General features: G+C 38.1%; 1 protein-coding gene across 2 annotated transcripts in view; it reads left to right on the top strand.

Annotated features, from left to right (window-relative positions):
• The window catches only part of SV2C (synaptic vesicle glycoprotein 2C), a 116211-nt gene that overhangs the window by 34300 nt on the left and 62352 nt on the right, over positions 1-19559 (top strand). For both annotated transcript variants that reach the window (XM_055699546.1, XM_055699547.1), the window contains exon 3: positions 13640-13820. In XM_055699546.1, coding sequence (XP_055555521.1) covers positions 13640-13820 — 181 coding nt within the window. The remainder of the gene's footprint in view (positions 1-13639; positions 13821-19559) is intronic.

Raw genomic sequence — 19559 nt, 5'->3', positions numbered from 1 at the left:
CAAATATGCTTGTACTGTTTATTTACACATAAATATAAAGCTAATAATTATGTGCTTGTAGTTATCTTCACATCTGTGTCTTGGAGACTGATTGTGTCTCAGTCAGTTAAAAATCACTTGACTGCCTTTTTGTGCACTCTAGATTATTTTCTGGCTCTGCCTGCCCCATCACAGATCAGTAATTTTACCATTTGTTCCCCACAAATTCTTAATTTACTAAAGTGACCAAAAGAATGAAATGCGTCCCAAAAGAAAAGCTTGAGGGCCATGGTGATTCACACATTTAACTTGGCTGTCACCTCCACTTTTTTGTCCCTCTCTCAGCTGCCATGGGATCCCTCGCTGATGATACATCACTTCTTGAATCACCGTGTAAAATCAATTTTTTAACAAACCTGAACATTTTAAATATGATGGTGCATGCTCTTCCAAATCCCTGTTTGCTTAGTTCTGCAACACAGTGCAGTTATGATCTGCAAGCTTTCATTTACATAAATGTTGATCTTCATTATTTCTGTATTTGTAGCTCTGAATTTTGCACCTTGCTTCAAATGTTGAACTATGAAATGAAAGAGAGGACATATGAGCTCCTCAGCAAGAAGAAGAAATACTTTCAGAGAGAAAGTGTTAGAATCATAGAATCATTTAGGTTGGAAAAGACCTCTGAGATCATCAAATTTATCCATTCACCCAGGACTGCCAAGTCCACCACATGTCCCAAAGCACCACATCTATGCATGTTTTCGCCACCTCCTGGGATGGTGATTCTACCACCTCCCTGGGCAGCCTGTTCCCATGCCTGACCACCCGTTCAGTAAAGAAGTTTTTCCTAATACCCAATCTAAACCTCCCCTGGAGTAACTTGAGGCCGTTTCTTCTTGTCCTATTGCTTGTTAGCTGGGAGAAGAGACCCACCCCCACCTGCCTACAGCCTCCCTTCAGGTGGTTTTAGACAGCAGTAAGGTCCCCCCTGAGCCTCTTCCTCTCCAGACTAAACAACCCCAGTTCCCTCAGCTGCTCCTCACAAGCCTTGTGCTCCAGACCCTTCCCCAGCCCCGTTGCCCTTCCCTGGACACGCTGCAGCCCCTCTACGTCCCTCCTGCAGTGAGGGGCCCAAACCTGAACACAGGGTTCGAGGTGCAGCCTCACCAGTGCCCAGTGCAGGGGGACAGTCCCTTCCCTTGCCCTGCTGGCCACACTGCTCCTGACACAAGCCAGGGTGCTGCTGGCCTCCTTGGCCACCTGGGCACACTGCTGGCTCATGCCCAGCCGGCTGCCGACCAGCACCCCCAGGCCCTTTCCCACCAGGCCCTTTCCAGCCGCTCTGCCCCAGCCTGTAGCGCTGTGTGGGGCTGGTGTGACCCAGGTGCAGGACCCGGCACGGAGCCTTCTTGAACCTCATCCAGCTGGCCTCGGCCCATCGGTGCGGCATGTCCAGACCCCTCTGCAGAGCCTCCTGCCCTCCCGCAGAGCAACGCTGCTGCCCAGCTTGGTGTCATCTGCAAAGTTGCTGAGGGTGCAGTTGGTTGCCTTGCCCAGATGATTGGGAAAGACACTAAACAGGACGGGCCCCAATACCGAGCCCTGGGGAACACCACCTGTGGCTGGTCGCCAGCTGGATGTAACTCCATTCACCACCGCTCTTTGGGCTTCATCGTCCAGCCAGTTTTAACCCAGAGCAGAGTACACCTCTCCAAGCCACGAGCAGCCCGTTTCTCCAGGAGAATGCTGTGGGAGACAGTGTCAAAGGCTTTACTAAGGTCCAGGTGGACAACATCCACAGCCTTTCCCTGATCTGCTAGGTGGGTCATCTTGTCACAGGAGGAGATCAGGATCGTCAAGGAGGACCTGCCTTTCATAAACTCATGCTGACCAGGTCTGATTCCGGAGTTGTCCCACACGCCATATGATGGCACTCTGGATGATCTGCTCCATAAATTCCCCAGCACTGTTGTCAGGCTGACAGGCCTCTAGTTTCCCTCATCCTCCTTCCTGCCCTTCTTGCAGATGGGCATCACATTGTTCAACTCCATCTTCTGGGACCTCTTGGTTAGCCAGGACTTTTGATTAGTGATGGAGAGCAGCTTGGTGATCTCTTTTACTAGTGCCCTTAGTACCTTGCATGGATCCCATCCAGCCACATAATTTGTTAATGGAATTCTTTAAGACATGGAACAAACATAATTTAATAGCTATCTGTTCAGAGCTGAGTTAATTTCTTCCTATGCGTTTCATCCATGAATACAATCAATCAAGGATTTAAAAACTTTGAAAATGAGACAAAGTTTAATTTGTCATTTTATCTTATTCTATCAGTAATTTTAAGAATTGGAAGCAGATTGTATTCTGTGATAGAAACAATTTGAAATAGCTACTTATTCCAGATCTTTGGCTTGTTTAAGGGAATGTCATTGCTTAAACGTATGGAACATGATTAATTTTTTAATCTGCTCTGACTGCATTTTACTGCACATGTAATTCTTCCCTTGCAATGGGTACATCCATTCTTACAATACACACTTGGTTCCCTTGTTTGAAGTACCAGTTTAGTATTACTTGAAATGTATGGAATATCACTACTTTCAGAGTTGATGCCGAATCAAAGACACTACGTTATACGAGTATAAATACTTAAATGAAGCAATACTGAATTACTGCTAGAATAGTAATATGCTAGAATATGTCATATGTAAATTCTTGAAAGTATTCATGCAAAAATTTGTTTAACAGCAGCTATACTGATAGTTAAAAGTTTGTCCAGGGCACTGTTACTTACTAATATTTATAATAAAGTTTATTTTTTCATTAATTCTTACTCATTTTTCAACACTCTTGCTGCCCTGTACAGAATGGGAAGTGTTGATAGGAGGGGATGATATAAATTTAAGACTTTGCAATTCTGCCTACTACGACAAACTAACAGGCTGCAGGAGTCCAGGAGGAATTACTCACAGATTATGTGACTGGAACTGTGGGTGACTTAGGGAAGTTCTGTCCATAATTTTTTTTTCACTGAAGATTCTCAGGTTTTTACACCCAGGCCAACTCTACTTACTGCTCAGATTTCTAGATGAGCACCTCCCTACCACTAACTGTAAAATGTTGTTCCCTGGCTCTCTTAAACCAATAACGCTTTTACCCAACATCTAACAAACTTTGTTCCAGGTAGTGGTAACAAAACCAAGAGGTTTTGATGACACATTGCATATATCGAGTTGTTCTAGCTTTTCTTAACAAGTAAGCTTTTCTTGGGATAAACAGTTGATGGACCAAGTGTCTTCAAAGAGTCACAGAAACCTGTTTATCAGGCAGACAGATGTTTTTAGATGACTTTTTATGGGGACTGTAGAAAGCTGGGAGGGTAATGTAAGGTAGGAAAATTAAGAAGATGGTGTAAAGTGACACTGCCTTTACATCGATTGTGTTAAAAGGTCTGTATTCTCAAGGATAGGCGAAGGTGGCCCATTTGCAAATTTCTTCATGTCATGTTAGCTGGATTGAAATTATTTTCTGTATACTGGTTAGCAGTGAAGAGCCTCATATGGAGTTGAGGGAGTATGGATGAATATAACCCATGTGATGTGTGACTCTGTATTGTGCTGCATATTGCTTTTGTCTGGTATTTTTCAGAGCTGCTCATTTTCACAGAGCACAATTATTTTCCTAATCCACTGGAATTCAGGGCAATTTTCAAGGTTTGTTTTAAAGTTGTCACTAGCAAGTCTTGTTAAATGGAGACCATGAACTGATAGATACAGTCATCTGAACAATTTTCCATTTAGACATTGTAACAGTGCCTCCTGGCACTATTGTAAATAAGTAATTAAAAAGCCTGTTTAGCATCCCCAGCAAGTGCAGGTGTGTTGGCACCATGCAGAGGATTATTCTGATCTGTTGTTCTTCATTCTGACATTGGATTAATTAATCTATTTTATTGAGTCTAAAAGGGAAAGCAGAAAGAAGATGTGGGACCATTGGCAATGGAAGTTTCCATTTTCACTAGATGAGGTAGACCATGTCTTTTGTCAAGGACATTGGGAGATGTGTGAGCTTCAGATGCCTGTTAATTTTGGTAACTTGTTCCTGATGAGGTAAGGCCTAATTTGATGTCTTTTTCTGAAACTGGTGGCAGCAGGTCTTGGTTTTGTTTGTCTGATATGGGGGTCTTTTGGTATTGGGTCTCTTCCCCCACCCTTTCACTTCATTGAAACAAAGGTGGTAACAGCCACTGTATGGATGAAGCAAAATAATAATAAAAAAGTTATTTCCTCTCATTTACAAGGAAAGAAGTTTACATAGTACTGGAATATAGTTACAGTATGGGGGGTTAATGGCTGATTAAACACTGATGAAATAATCAGTTGTTAGCTTTAATATTATACAGATACCTTCACCAAGAGCACTGTTTTATTAATTACTTCTTAATATGATGTGCTTTGATGTGCTGAGTTGGTGCATCTGTTACTAATGTATGTGTATATACTGAGCTTTTTGTTTTAATTCAGCACTAATAAAGGTTAGTGATATTTGTGGACTCTGCTCTGTTTTGAGTCAGAAGCAGGACAGGGCAAATAAGAAATTAACAAACATTCAGGCAATAAAACATGTAGCCAAAATGAACAGTTTTGATATGAAATTAGATGATTAATATAGATGACTGCGTAGGCAATTTAAAGCTTTAGTGAAATACATTTTTTTGCTTTGAAATTTAATTAATCCTAGCACACGGCACATATGCAGCATGTATAATCATTCTGATTCTCAGGATTGCCATGGAAGTGCATTTCAAATTGCAAAGTCACAGCAATTTCTAGCATGACAGGGTCAATTCAGAAATGGCCAAAGAGTGCATTTAATTTAGCATCTAAATTGGAGAGCAGAAATATCCAGAGGAACCTCCACAGTTGCAGTGGAAGAAAACAGGAATTAGGGATATTAGAACAGCTTAACTAAGTGTATTTTATCCAAAGATTGTCTTTTAGGATTTTCTTGCTAATGCCAGGGGGAACTATTGGATCAAAGGAGAAGGTAGTGTGAAAATACTATGTTCAGTGATAGCACCTAGGTAATCTGTCAACAGCGTCACATCATCACCTGGGATTACCTGAGTTTTTGATAGTCTGTGCTCTGTATATTGCATATTGATATATACCATCTTGTAAAATACTGTTTCTATGGGTAGAAAAATTCCACATATTGGCTGGTTATTACAGCCCTGTGTTGCTAAATTTGAATGTGGATAGTATTTCTGTTGAGAATATCAAGGAAGCAGTGCTTTGGTCTTTTTCTCTGTAATGCATTGTTGATTTAGCTAACCAAGCATCAGCTGTATGAAACAGCAGTGTGCTGCAGTTCGCTGCAATGATCGCTACCAGTATTCAATTTGTAAATTATTCTAATGAAGAAAATAGCTCTGATCAATTTTTTATTCTGATAAATCTGTTATGGAAAAAATAGAAATGATGCTAGCATCTGGTAGAAGGTTACACTTTTTTTAAAGACTTGGTTATTGACATGATAACATTCTTAAAGCAGAAGTGGTGACGACAATGTATTGCAAAGGTACTGATTTACTATATTCTCTGTCTTGCTGCCTTATCAGAAAATACAGCTGTGAAGAAAATTCCCCACCCTAGCAAGTAATCTATTGCCCGTCCTAATCTCTGCAGTTATGGAGCTTCTTCTGTGGATTCATTAATGTATCTAATTCAAATCTGAGGAAAAGCAGGAGCAGTTATTCCTTTTGTTATTACAGTGTTTCAATTAAAATAATATCAGAGTGCACAGGAAACTCATCTGTTAAGAAAAGAGTATTATTTCATCAATAAAAAAACATGTATCATCATACCTGCTGCGTAAATTTCTGATGATAAGGTGAATGTCCGTAGAACTGGAAGGAGGGTTCAGGGTATACAGACTCTTAAAGGAAGAAAATACTGTTTTTCAAAAGTAACATATAATGTAAATGTCCAGAGCTAAATCACACTGTGCTGCACTTAATACGTAAACCAGAATTAGTACGTCATTAGCACAATAAGAAGAAAGACGAAGGCAAAATGCCGATTTTTTTCCTGTTGGAATTAAATCAAACCTTACACCACAAACACTTCAGGCTGTAAATCTCACACCTGAGATACAGGAAATAAATCAAAAATTGACATATTAGGCACATAAATACAATACAAGTATGCCAGAGGAAACACAAAGATTAGCTAGTATCTGAATGAAATTTGTGCAAATGGTTGTTGTGGAACCCTTTGACTTTAATGTGGATGGTATTTCTGTTATAGCACTGGAAAAGCTTTGGTCAAACCTTTCCAGCTATGAGTTTTCATCTCTGGAATATCCTTCAGGGTGGGCACACACTGGAGTAGATTGATAATTTGGAAATATATGCAAGTTGCTTTCCTGGGAAAAACTGTGGCTTTTTTGTATTTATTTCATGGAGAGGACAGAACTGTTCTTGCTTTTCCTTTCCTCCCAAGAAAAAAAAAAATGTTTTCCTGGCTCATCTTTGACCTTTGTAAAAAGCACAGGTGGATGATAAGTTTGGGTAGCCATGCTGTGAGACCATATTCACTTCAGTCTCAATGTTAAACGAAAACAAATACATTGTAGGTATTGATTGGTCTAAAATTTGTATTTTTAAATTTTGTGTTGCATTAAGTGCTGTCTGAGTTTGGTCTAAGTCCTATTCACTCAGGTTCAGTTGTCTTCCAATTATCTTGAAGGTTCCATAGTGGGCTTCTGCATCTACTTCCATTTCTGAGTTCTTTGGAAGGTTTGGACTTGATCCTTTTGGAAGGGAAAAAAACACGGGAAAAAATGTGATTTTTTTTTTTTTAAATTCCATGTAATATTTTGTACTTTTTCTAGGCTCTGTCTTTTTTTGTGTTTCTGAAGGTTCTCTTTAGAAGTACAGTACTTGGCTACCTGACGACAGTTCTTTGATCAATCATCAAATTATGCCTGTCATACTATTACAAACCTGTAGTTTGGGTTGCTTGTGTTGCTGTTGATGTTTTTTCCCCCGTTATCTTACAGATCATAAATAGGTTTGCACATAGAACTGTTGAGTTACTTGCTTTTTCATTTTCTTATCTACACTGGTCAACTGGGTACAATCTTACTTCTGCCTAGCTTTGCTTTCAGTTCCATTTTCCTGATTTTCATGGTTGAGTTCCTCTGAAAACAGGATCATTTTGACTGAGAACCAGATACAGTTCACTTGATTTCTATTTATATGAAGTTTCTGGATTGGTATCAGGTTGAATGTCATCAGATGTTTTGGAGGTATGTTTGAAAGTGGTATAAGGAGGTGCTTGTTTTATTTTCTCCGTTGGTGGAGCACAGGGACTATTTATTGTATTGGTTTTATTTGATTTGAGCTATGCATTGTGTGCTATGTATTTTTGGTGGCCTTGACATCAGAGCATTTCCCTGAGTTGCTTTCCTATGCAAATACTAGAGAAACAGACTTTTAGAAATTAATAAACATTTCTTAAAACTTATTTTGGCTTGAAACAATACCTTTTAGTTTTCTTCCCTTCATGAAAACATTAAGGTTTCTGTCTTGCTCAGCATGTATCAGAAGAGGAGACAAGGTTGTCTTTTTTTTACACTGATCTCAGTGGGATTCAGTATCTTCCTTTGTGTGAATTCAAAGTGTGAATTTATATCTTTGTTTAGTTGTTATGGAGATAAAGATGTCCTTTTTTAATGACTATGAAGGATATCCAGATTGTCTTATGCACTAAGCAGCTAAAAAAACATGCAAAAGTTAAATGGTCGGTCATGTGAAGACCTATCACTTTGGATTTGTTACTATTAGAGAGCTAGGCATACATGTTACTCAGTTGCAAGTCACACTCAAAGGTCCAAGAATCACTGCAGTGTGACAGACACTGTATGAACTTTTCTGTTGTGACTGAAGAGCTTCAGCATTCATTTTAAAATAGCTTTGTACCTTTCATGTATTTAAACAGATAAACCCTATTAGCATGATTGCTGAAAATAATTCTAATAATGTAATAGTAAGTAAAACTTGACTGTTTGTAAATATATATTAAGCAGAAGAGCAAATTCAAAACAAATTTGTAATTAAGCATCTGCACTAAGGAATATGGAATTGCAGTTTGAAGCCTGTCTGCAGCTGTCCTGAAAGGTAGTGCAGACAGGGTGGATTAGTCTGAAGTGGAGCAGTAACAGAAAAAGAGCCTGATATGCTGTGGTATTTGGGGATTTGCATATATTGCATATTACTAGGTAAGAGCAATCATTCAACATCTGAAGTTAAGACACAAAATAATTGCTGTGGGAAACAGCGAGCATTTAGGTACGGGAAATTCGTGGCTTGAGAAGACTTGACCTTGCAAAGACTTATGCAAAATTTTAATTTTAATTCATATGGTGGCTGGCTCAATGTTTGTTGAAAAACAGTAGCCATCAACTTTTTCAGATGGCCTAACAATTGACATTTTACTCCTTTAAGCACTTAGATCTACACCTTAAGAATCTATCATTCCATAAATACAGAGCTGTTGTTCCATTGCTTCAAACACTTTAGAGAAAAAAAGAAATAGTTGTTACAGACGAATATTCGTTTGTGGCAGTTCTTTATGTAAGAATGTCAGAGTGTTAGTACCTCTGAGGAATGGCATAACATAATAAGCAAGAGCTGAAGATCCAATATTCTGACTACACAGATGGTCGCAGACATCCAAAGACAGTACTGCCAGTTCTGGAGTTAGTACAGTTTTCTTGTATTTGTTGTCTTAATGGAAAAGGTTTTGCTTTAATTACCTCTGATTATAAATAGTTAATTAGATATTATGTTTGAAGTTAGTTGCTGCATGGGTTGCGATTCTTTTCAAAGCCTTTTCTGATCAAAAAACCTACTAACAGATTACAATAAAGTATAGTTCTGAAAGATTATCATCTTCAGACTCTAAATATGCTGTTTATCAGGATTGAAACAAATATAAATCTGGATATTCTTACTCATGCTACTTATAAGCATCAGAGTTCTTCACTGTGAATTGTTATATTCTAAACAGTAGCATATGGGAAGATCCTTGTACAAGTAAATAGAACACTGATTAAAATGCAGTACAAATTTTATCAAAAGACTTTTTCTCCTCTTGGAGATGTCTTAGGACCATATTTAGTCATTTTCCAAAATAGAAATAATATTTTAATCTTATTTTTAGAGTGTTGTGGGTTTTATTTTGTTTGTTTGTTTGTTTTTAATGAGAGTACTTCTTCCAGTTGTACGAAATGCATTCCTCACTCAGACAAATGACCTAAACAACACAACAGGGGGTGGGGGTGGTGGGGGTGGGGTGGTGGAAATTAATCAAGTTTTATATCTACTTTCCAACAGGTGTGTTAAAGCAGAAGACGATCATCAATGAGTTCCATAGCCTGAGTCTCTCTGTTGCAAGGGAGTCTGATTTTACTTTCATTATTTTGTTTTCTCCTAGTGAAACATGTACTTACAGACTGATTTCTCAGAAGAGTTTGGCTATCTTTTAGATACTAGGCTATGAATTGCAACAGACAGTGACAAGTAATGAGGTTATGGCAGCACAAGGAGTAAAATACTGTTTAACTGAACCTCAGTGACTGATCATGCATGTATTCCTATCCCATTACCTAAACTGCCTGTAACTAGCATTTGGAAACTGAGAGAGCTCTTGGTCAGCTGCTTTGTAAGGTTAAGCCACTGCCAGGATCATGAAAGATGCTGTGCACACATCCATTTAAAAAATATAGAGCCACTTGGTAGCCAAAGTGTGTGCATGGTGTAAAACAATTACACACTTGGGTCCCCTCATCTGAAGAGGATGCAGGCTGTGTTTTGTACATGTATACAATGGGAAAATCATTGAAGTAGGTAGAATTTCTGTTGTGGAAAATAAATACAGGTTGTTAAAACTTGGTAAAAGAACCATAGAAAAGAGTATTCCTTTTAGCGTGGAGGGAGTTTCTCTCAGCTGCCACTCACCTTTTCTCAGTGCCTTTCCACCAAATGACAATTTGAGAATACATGTTACTTTGTGGGGAAAACCAAAGATTTATGTTACAGACATCATTAGTAGTCTTTGTATTTTAAAATAAACTTTAATTTCTACAAGTGTCTTTCTAGGGTCATGCTGGATGTCAAATCAGTGTGTGCCTTGTGCTGTATAAGCTAACTTCTTCAGACACACAAGCGTGCTGTACTGAAAAGAGGAAAAGCAGCCAGTTTTGTTATCAGTGGTAACTGTTCAAAAAGGGAGTACCACTCTGAACGTGACATGCTAGATTAAAATCTATATACCTATATGTACACCCATACAAACATTGTTTTGATGACCAGTGTTTAAAGCTTATGAGAAAAGGGAGGAAGGTCTGACCAACAACAGGATATTTAATTTTTCTATATATACATTTATGCAAAATGTAATATGTGATTTATGAAAGATGTAAAAAAAATTGTAGTGTTTTCCTTGTAAGATTTGTGTTCTGACCGGTGGCATGACATAATAAACAAGAGGTACAAAGGCTGGAAAGGAAGGGAGGATGAAGGGTAAAATGTTAAATCTGATGTCATTGATTACTTGCATTTGTTAGGTGGTTGTTCAGCTATTTTAACTGTTCATAGTTAGAGTTCTCCTTTGCTGTTTGTCACTTTTATGTCTTATTGTGATACTGCTACAGTGGGGAAAGGTCTTAAGGAATGATTTGAAAGTTGAGAGGAAGGGGACTTCCACTATGGGCTGCAGGCCGGCTTATGTTGTGTATGAAGAGAAACAGAAAATATGAAAAAGAGGGCAGTCAGGAAAATACACTGAAACAGGTATCATTGGTAGATGCAGGTGGTTCAGGATGGGATACATACCTTTAGTAGTTCAGAAGGATTGTGGAAGGTCTACAAGACAGGAAAAAAATTGAAGCTAGTATAATGGGAAAGAATAAGCTAATGGTGCAGCATAGAGAGCAGTTTATTGGTAGGAAGACAATATTATTTTTAGCAGCATCTTTTGAATGCTTTTCAGGAGAATTGCACAGGTATAAGAGCACAGTACAATAACAAATGGACTTGTCATCAAAAAGAGAGGTTAATGTTTTTAAACTTTCAAGACTTGGAAACTTTTTTCTTTCATTGTTCGTAGTGTTTTGATACTTTGTGCATCACAAGGAAAGTAGTTACGTGGTAAAATTAAGATTATTTGCATAAAATATTTCAGCGTTATCTATATAAAGAAATACAAAACTATCTGATTGGCCTTCTCTGAGTATTTCTAATATTAGGGCATTGACTGGGAAAACCCAACAATGTTTATGTATGAAAGAAAGTCAGGAATTTCACTTTAACCATAAAAACTAAGCATTTTATTTGCATTGTTGGAATCAGTTTGCTGGCAGTGCAGCTATTGAACTATTTTTGCTAAGCTCTTTCAACTCATGCTGAGAAGCAAACACCAGCTCTGCTGAATAGGATTTCCAAACTGCTTGTGAGTACTGGTCTACCTGCAGTATGGTACAGAAACTTTGCCCATGGGAGAGATCGTTATGCAGTTGAGCGAATATGCTAAGCTGCCCTCCAAGCTTTGTATCTTTAGGACCAGAAAATGTACGAACTGTGTGCCTTCTCAGGAAAATCTCAATTACTGGAATAAAAATTTCTGGTCAGAATGAAGGAGCTATCTGATAAATGTCTACTGCTAAACACCTCTAAATATTCAAAAAGAATATTGCAGCGTCTGTGTCCTTCCTGGGCTAAGAGGAAGAGAACAAAGTATCTTAGTAATTCAGGATTTACCTGCATTCTCATCAATACCCTTTGATGAAAGACTAAGATCCCAGTAATAGCTAGAAAATGTCCATTGACAAAAGCTGTTTTGAGAAGACATTTAACTGTTGTTCTTAAGGAGCTTGTTGCTCTTGCTTAGGTAAAGAGATAATACTCCTGTACATGAGCAGCAATGGATCTGTCATACTGTCCTGAGGGACTCGTGGAGAAGGACGTCAGTCTAGAAATATCTTGTTCTTATTTTATGTTGGCTAAAAAGGCAGCTGCACAAAAGACTGATTTGCTGGTATTGGTCAAAATGAATGGCAAAGGGTATTGATCAAAACAGCATACTCACCTAACCAAAATATAACTCTCTATCTTGCCAATATACATTTAATACAATGTGTCTTCCATCAAATGTTTTAAACTGATGTCTCATCAGGAAGTAGCAGTGGAAACTACTTGAATAAAACAGGATGGGGAACAGGGACATTTTGGATTGCATGGGACCCTGCAGATGTCAGCATTTCAGATGTTAACATCTGGAATTCCAAGCTTGGAAATACTGATGAGTGACCTCTACATTAATATGTTAACCAAGCCCAAGTATTTAAGTGGGGTTTTTTTCTTTCCCTTCCAACTACCTTCTATAAGGCAGAGGTGATTCTTTCAGAGGCCAGAATTTTACACAACAGCAATGAAAGCCCAGCAGAGCTGCTGGCGAATTTGTCCGTTCTTGTGGCTGATGGAAAAGAGACACAGGGCAAAGATTACAAGTATTTTAGCTACTTCCAACAACTTTATGTTTAATTTGTGATCTTTAGTAGGCATATAAGGTGGTAGCAACTACTAGGTAGATAGAACCCAGTCTGGGAAGTTCAATAAGAAAGTAAGTGGAAAAAGAACTACATGTATCAAATAAAATATAAATGTGGTTGGTTCTATCTAAAACTTGGGAACTACTTTTCCTTCTGACAGTCTGGCTCAATGTCATGCGCATCTTTGCCAAATGTCCCACAGAAGGTTTGTCCCTGGAAAGGAAATAATGTACAATATAGTAAGATGTGAACCGTCAAGTTGTTAAATATTTCAGCTTATCTTTCTGTGGGAAATTGCTTCATGTTGAAAACATCTTTAATGTTAAAAAAAAAAATCACCCCAGAATAATTTTTCCCTATCTCATTGTAATGTATGTAGCTAAACTGTAATGTATCTGTTCAAAATTTTTTGGAGGGTGGCGGGGTAACAAGAACACAAAACATTCCAGTGCTTTTCTGTATATAGGACAGTGCCTTTTTAAATAAAGCAGTAGGCTGAAGTAGGAGGGAGGAAAAAAAAACAATCAGGCTGGATAGCTTTCATTCTGTACATCTCAAATAGAAAATGTCTGTTTCATAGTCATCTTCCTTTAGACTTAGCACAACTCACTCCCAGAGTTTAGTCCCCTACAGGACTGCTTATATTCTAGAAATGTTCAATTTGTTTCTGTAAAGGAAGTTACAATTTTTGCAGGGTTTAAGGTGCATGCAGTTTATTACTGAGGAAAAGTGGCATTCCTTCTCCCATTCAGTCTTATTTGCCTGTATTTGAATTGTTTTAGCTAGAGACACTTTATTTAATAATTATATTAGCTTCAGTCTGTCTGGTAACAGTACAAAGCCACAGTAGGAAATCTGTTCTCTCTAGATACATTTGCAAAGATGTGCATGTAATTTCTATTCTCTTAGAAAGGAGAAATTAATCTCTATACTGTTTGTTTTGTAAATGCAGAAAATGAACTATTTTTGGTGTGGTCAATTGTGGTCAGTTATGTAGCTCACAAAACAACATCTGTTTTTTTTTTTTTTTTGTGTATTGCAGGTAGCATAGTGTACCTTGGGATGATGGTGGGGGCATTCTTCTGGGGAGGATTGGCAGACAAGGTGGGAAGGAGACAGTCACTCCTGATATGCATGTCTGTCAATGGATTCTTTGCCTTCCTTTCATCATTTGTCCAGGGCTATGGCTTCTTCCTCTTCTGTCGCTTGTTTTCTGGATTTGGGTAAGCTCCTCTGCTTTTGTTAATTTCCACAATTATGTGTGTTAATAAAACTTTCCTGTTTGCAAAAGTATATTATTTAAGGTAGAAATATTGTCTGTGTCAGGGGCAAGCCAATTAAACAAGGTAGCTGCTACACTCCCAAATAACAACCTGAAGGGAAAGACTAATCATTTCAGTGGAAAGACACAGACTGCAGGTTGTGAGATTGAGGACTTCTTATTTTGCAACAGACTTGTTTTGTGACCTTGATCAACTTGCTTAACTCTTTTATGCTTCAGCTTCTCTATGTATTTGTTGTTATTGAGTCAGCAAAATAATACCCTCCTCATAGGTGTGTAGAGGGATGAAGCTGTGTTAATTAATATTGATAACATACAGCTGTGGGCTGGCTTCAGGGGTGGTGGGTTAGCCGATGTAGATAAGGTGCAGCTGTGGCTGTTCTGTTAAGTGGTTGAGAGCCAATGAAGGGAGAGCAGCTGAGGAAGAAGCACAGAAAAGAGTGAGTGTGCCGAGGGTGAGGAGAGACTAGGAGAAGGCAGCAGAGGGACTGGTGTGAAGAGTGTGATGGTAAAAAGACCTTGTTGCAGCCAGCTAGTTTGGAGAGTGCTGCGACATAGGTGTACTGTAAGATTTTGGTAATATTTGTAAAGTTTCTGATGTCTTTGTGTGTATAATATAATACCATTGCAGTCAAGACTGTCAAATTTAAAATGGAGTTAAAATGGGGTGCTAGAATGTGTCAAATGTTATTGCTTTCTCCAGAAGACTGGTGTTTGCAGCCCTGTGTTTGTTTTACTTTTCATTTAAATAGCTTCTCTGCTGCTAGAAGATCTTGGTAATGGTTGATAAAGTTTATAGTTTTAAACATATATGAGCAGAGGGTAAGATACATAAGTAAATTATTATGAGAAAGCTTCTCCCTTTACTGCACCCTTGGATAATCAAGAGCTCTGTTCTACAGAGCGGTTAGTTTAGCACTTCTGGTAATTGTTTAGTTCAGATTAAAACTCCCAACTACAATTCCATTTCAGGCCGCTGTCAGTCTTTAGGATGCTGAACAGATGGGAGCTGGTGAGAGTGCAGTATGCTGTGTCAAAGCCATGCACATTAAGTCTGCTGCTTGTATGGTTTGTTGGCCGTAATCTATATAGCCATAGTGCACTAATGCTGTTCTGTGATGTTTGTGGTTTTAGAAATGCCTCACACTGGTCTCAAGTAGGGAGGGGCTAGATACCCACACCAAAAAGAAATTACCGTAGACCTAAGTACTGTTAAACTGGTTTAGGAAGGGATATTGATGGGCAAGGGGAGAGAGGAAGGAGATGTAAGTCCTCCTCTTGCTAGAAGTATCTCCTTTGTCTGACACCAGATATGATTTTAAAAGAGATCAAGAGGAAATCACAAGGGTTCTAATTCTTAAAAAAAAAAAACTTAGAAAAACAGAAAAAATATTCCCATCCAACTTCTTTATGTGTTTTTGGTATCATAGATCACCATCAGTTCCAAGTGCTATGTTTTGTGTCTCCATAAAGAAACACTGATCATTTTGCATGACACTTTCACTCTTCCATGATTCTGCCAAAGTGCAGAAGCTTGTTGTATTCCTGTTTAGCCTACCTCTTTCACGAGGGCAGTACTGGATGCTTGTGTGACAAAAGTTTGTCTTTTGACAAACAGGTTTGTGACACTGCTGGCTTTCACCCGGATCATCCTTCTTTAGACATACAGCAAATACATATTTGTCATGCCTCATGCCAAACTTGCCTGCAGGGTATCCTCCTCACCTGTAGCAGTAGTTTTTCCAGTGATGTGCAGTGCCTGTAGCTTTATGTGTGATAGATGTGTGTCCTAAATTGGGAAGTATATTCTATTGTGTACCCAGCTTAGGATTAATGCTCTTTGAAGGAGCAGGTAATTCATGTCTGTATCTTATACCTCTGTGTGCATCCCAACAGAGTCCAAAGCCCTCCTACCTCATCTTTGAGAGCTGCAAGAATAGATCATAGACAATTTGCACTAAGTACTGTATTTTAAATGCCGCCCTCCTGCTTCCCCCCCCCCCCAAAAAAAAAAACCAAACACCAAAAAAAACCCAAAACAAACAAACACCCACCCAAACAACCTAACAATAATCCTAATACAGCATGAGCAGCAGAGTCGTCCTTCATAGCAATTACTGCAAAGAAAGATTCATGGCTGGCTCCCATTTGGTATTTTCTTCAAAGACTGGATGTCTCCCTAGAATAATCTCCATCAGCTGGTATCAGAGTTGTGTCATAAAAGCCATGAGGTTTTCTGAAACTAAATCTGCACTTCATATCCTTGAGATGAGGGAAGGCTCTTCCTTTTTCTGTTCCCACTGTTTGTCTGTGGTGATGCAGTTTTTCCACCAGACTTTGCATGTTCGGAGACTTTTTTTCATCTGCTCACTTGCTGTCAGAGAAGGCTTCCTTTTCAATTAAGAGCTATATTCAAGATGGTATTTGTGTCACATCCACCTTTCCTCTGTTTTTTGATCCCATTTTGGATATGATCTTATGTTGAGAGCAGCTGTAACAGCAACAGACACATCATATACCAAGCACTGAGAAAGAAGGGAGAGGCCATAATATTCCAGCTGCAGAGGCAGCAAAGTAAAATCTTTTCACTTTTAAACAGCTGGGCATGAATATACGTACTGTTAGAGCATACATCTTTCAGTTGCCTGTTTCCAGATACTTTGCATCAGCTGCTGTGGAAGAGCGCAGACTCCTCGGTATTGCTTACTGAAGAACTCCCAGATGTTTGCACCAGCTTTGAAGCCATATCTTCTTGCAGTATGACAGGAAATTTGCTTAAAGGGTTTGAATTACGTGTTGAACATTTATTGCATTCTTTACTACATCCTATATCTTGAGCAAATGAAAAAGTTGTGTTAGTAGAATGGGAATAGAAATTAAATTTAATATCTTCAATTTTATAACCTCTCACCATTTTAGAGGTCCTGTCTTTGGACAGTAGATGTCAGTTTCCCTTTCTTAGTGAAAGACACTAAATATGTATCTCTGTTACCAGGGGAGGAAGCTTTGTTCCATTAATTTTGTGTGAATCAAAGAGCCCAAATATGAAATGGGAATAATTTTAAGCAAAGAACTGAATATTGTAAAGGCAAAATATTATTGTTACTCAGATTGGAAAAGAACTTTCTGAAAGTTATCTGGACAACGTCCCACAATTAGAAGTCAATAAAATGTTAATAAGTATTCAAAAGATATAAAATAATTTAGGTGAATAGAGTTTAAACTGGCCTGTTACCTTCTAGATAATAGAAGAATAGATTAAAAAACATAAAAATAAAACCAGTATCTGACAGAAGATTTTATTTATTAAAAAAATTGTATATGTATATAACTATATAATTTGATATAGTTATATATTTATATATTTATATAAACATATAATTTATATATAGAATTATTTAAAATATTTACAGAAAATAAATTCTATTTACAAAAAAACACTGACTGCCATCTTGGGAACAATATTTTACAACTCTTGAAAGTTCATGCCTGCAGGGCTAATTGCTGGTGTCCATTTGCTAGTGGTCGAAGATTAGCACTGAAGATGATGGAAAAGCCCCATGATAAGTAGTGATTCATTTTACAGTTTAGTATCTGGGTAAGGAAACCTGATGATGAAGTTGCAGGAGTGCAGAAGCAAGAAGGTGGAACAATTTTGTATATTGAGATTCTGAGATTGTCTTGCAGTCAAAATGTGTTTATAGAAGTAAACTGCTCAGGGAAAAAAATCCCTTCAAATATTTTTTTTAATCTGAAAAACCTAAAACTAGTAAAAATATTCATGCAAAAAAGTGATTCTGAGTACAAAACTGTATAATAATGTTAAGATATTGCTGGATGAAGAGCATTGAGGGATATGAAAGTCTGAAAGATGAAATTAAGTTAGTGAAAAGAAAAAGGAAATGTTGGACAGTCTGCAAAACAACATCATAACTGTGATTCTTCTATTGATTAATCCAAAACCAAAACTCGTAAGAAAATTGAATCCAAAAACCTGATGGAGGTCTAGGAGGGCTTTGGACATGATTTCCTACAAAGCAGAATGACCTAGAGAAAAAACTGAACTGTATTCGTCATTAGCTGTTGGGGGCATGTGCAAAGATTTATCATCAAAAAGCACCTTGTTAGATAAGTCTTTGAAATTGTCAAAGGAAGGTTTCTCTAATACCAGAGCATGACTTACAACATTGCTATTAACTTGAATGGATCTGAAGTTGTCACCTATTGAACACTGCCATGGTGAAGTATTAATCTAAGCTAGAAAATTTTATGTAACCTCTATTACAAAAAAATTGTATTTATTTAATCTAAGCTTAGTTTTCTATTTTTGATACTTTTAGATAATTTTAGATGCAGTTTTTCTAAGTACAAAAATTTAATTTAGAATAAAGTGCATAAAAGTGGATTATACATTTGTATTATCCCAGCAAATTTAATTTTGATTGCTTTGAAATAACCCAGGATGATACAATTTGTGAAAATGTGTCATGCTTTTCCAGCCCAAATGTTACTTCTAAAAGAAATCAAAGTTTTCATGCAATAAAAAACTAGCTGAAATAAATATCCTGAGGTGAACTATAGTTTATAAGTTCTTCAGAAAACCTCATGGTTTGCTCTGAGACGAAACTGATTCTTTTTCATGAGGAAAGTAAAAAAAGCTTAATAAATGTATTGTGTTTTACAAACCAGACATTATGTCCAGACTACAGAGTTTTCTTTTAATTTGCCAAGATTTCCAGTTTAGCCAAATTTCTTTTCCAAACCTACAGAAGTATTAAGAAATACAGCGTACATGTATTAACTTATGTAACTAAAAGCTAGTAAAGAAGCCTTTTCCCTGTCCATTGCCTCTTGTGAATAAGTCTCTCTTGAGTGCCCTATCATATAGTGTTCCTTTTCCAGAATACTTTAGGCTATACTTCATTAAATCTGTGACACACTGTCAGTTTTCTTAACCCTTCTTCAGAAAATATCGTTAAAGCTACCTGCAGTACTCCTTCCACAGTACTGGGATCTACCAAAGAGCGCTGGTGCCTCATCGTTCAGGTCTTTTCTCAAATTCTTCACACTCTTGTGAGGAATCAACAGGTAGCATAAATCCAAAACTGTGGCTGAAGTTTCTTGCAACTAGAAGTTTTGAGGTGATTGCCTGTACAAATATACCCACACTGACTTTTAGCACCACTTCTGTATGTGTAATGGCAAGAAGCTCTTGGTGTTGCATATTCCCCTTCTCTTAATGGCCAAGACAGGAAGGACATGCAAGCAGTCCATATGCATAACGACTGCAAAAGTGTTCAAGCAGAGAAATGGACCATGTGCTCCTGCATAATGTCGTGTTGTACTTCTAGTCCTCTGGAGTTGCCTGCCCCTTCTTCCAGAGGTCATAAAATCTCCTTTTTTTTCCCCAAGTTCAGCTCTCTGTTCAACCTGGCTGGTCGTCTTCCCTGTTAGCTTGTCTTCCAGCACGTGGGAACAGCCTGCTCCTATGCCTGTAAGATTTCTTTCTTGAAGAATGTCCAGCTTTCCTGGACCCCTTGGCCCTTCAGAACTGCTTCCCAAGGGACTCTGTCAGCCAGGCTCTTAAACAGGCCAAAGTCAGCCCTCTGGAAGTCCAAGGTAGCCATTCTACTACCTGTCTTGTTACTTCTCCAAGAATTGAAGACTCCATCATCTCACA

This window comes from Falco cherrug, chromosome Z, assembly GCF_023634085.1.
Source record: "Falco cherrug isolate bFalChe1 chromosome Z, bFalChe1.pri, whole genome shotgun sequence".
Lineage (NCBI taxonomy): Eukaryota > Metazoa > Chordata > Aves > Falconiformes > Falconidae > Falco > Falco cherrug.
Note: the sequence above shows the minus strand (reverse complement) of the source record. Positions and strands in the feature narration are given on the sequence as shown.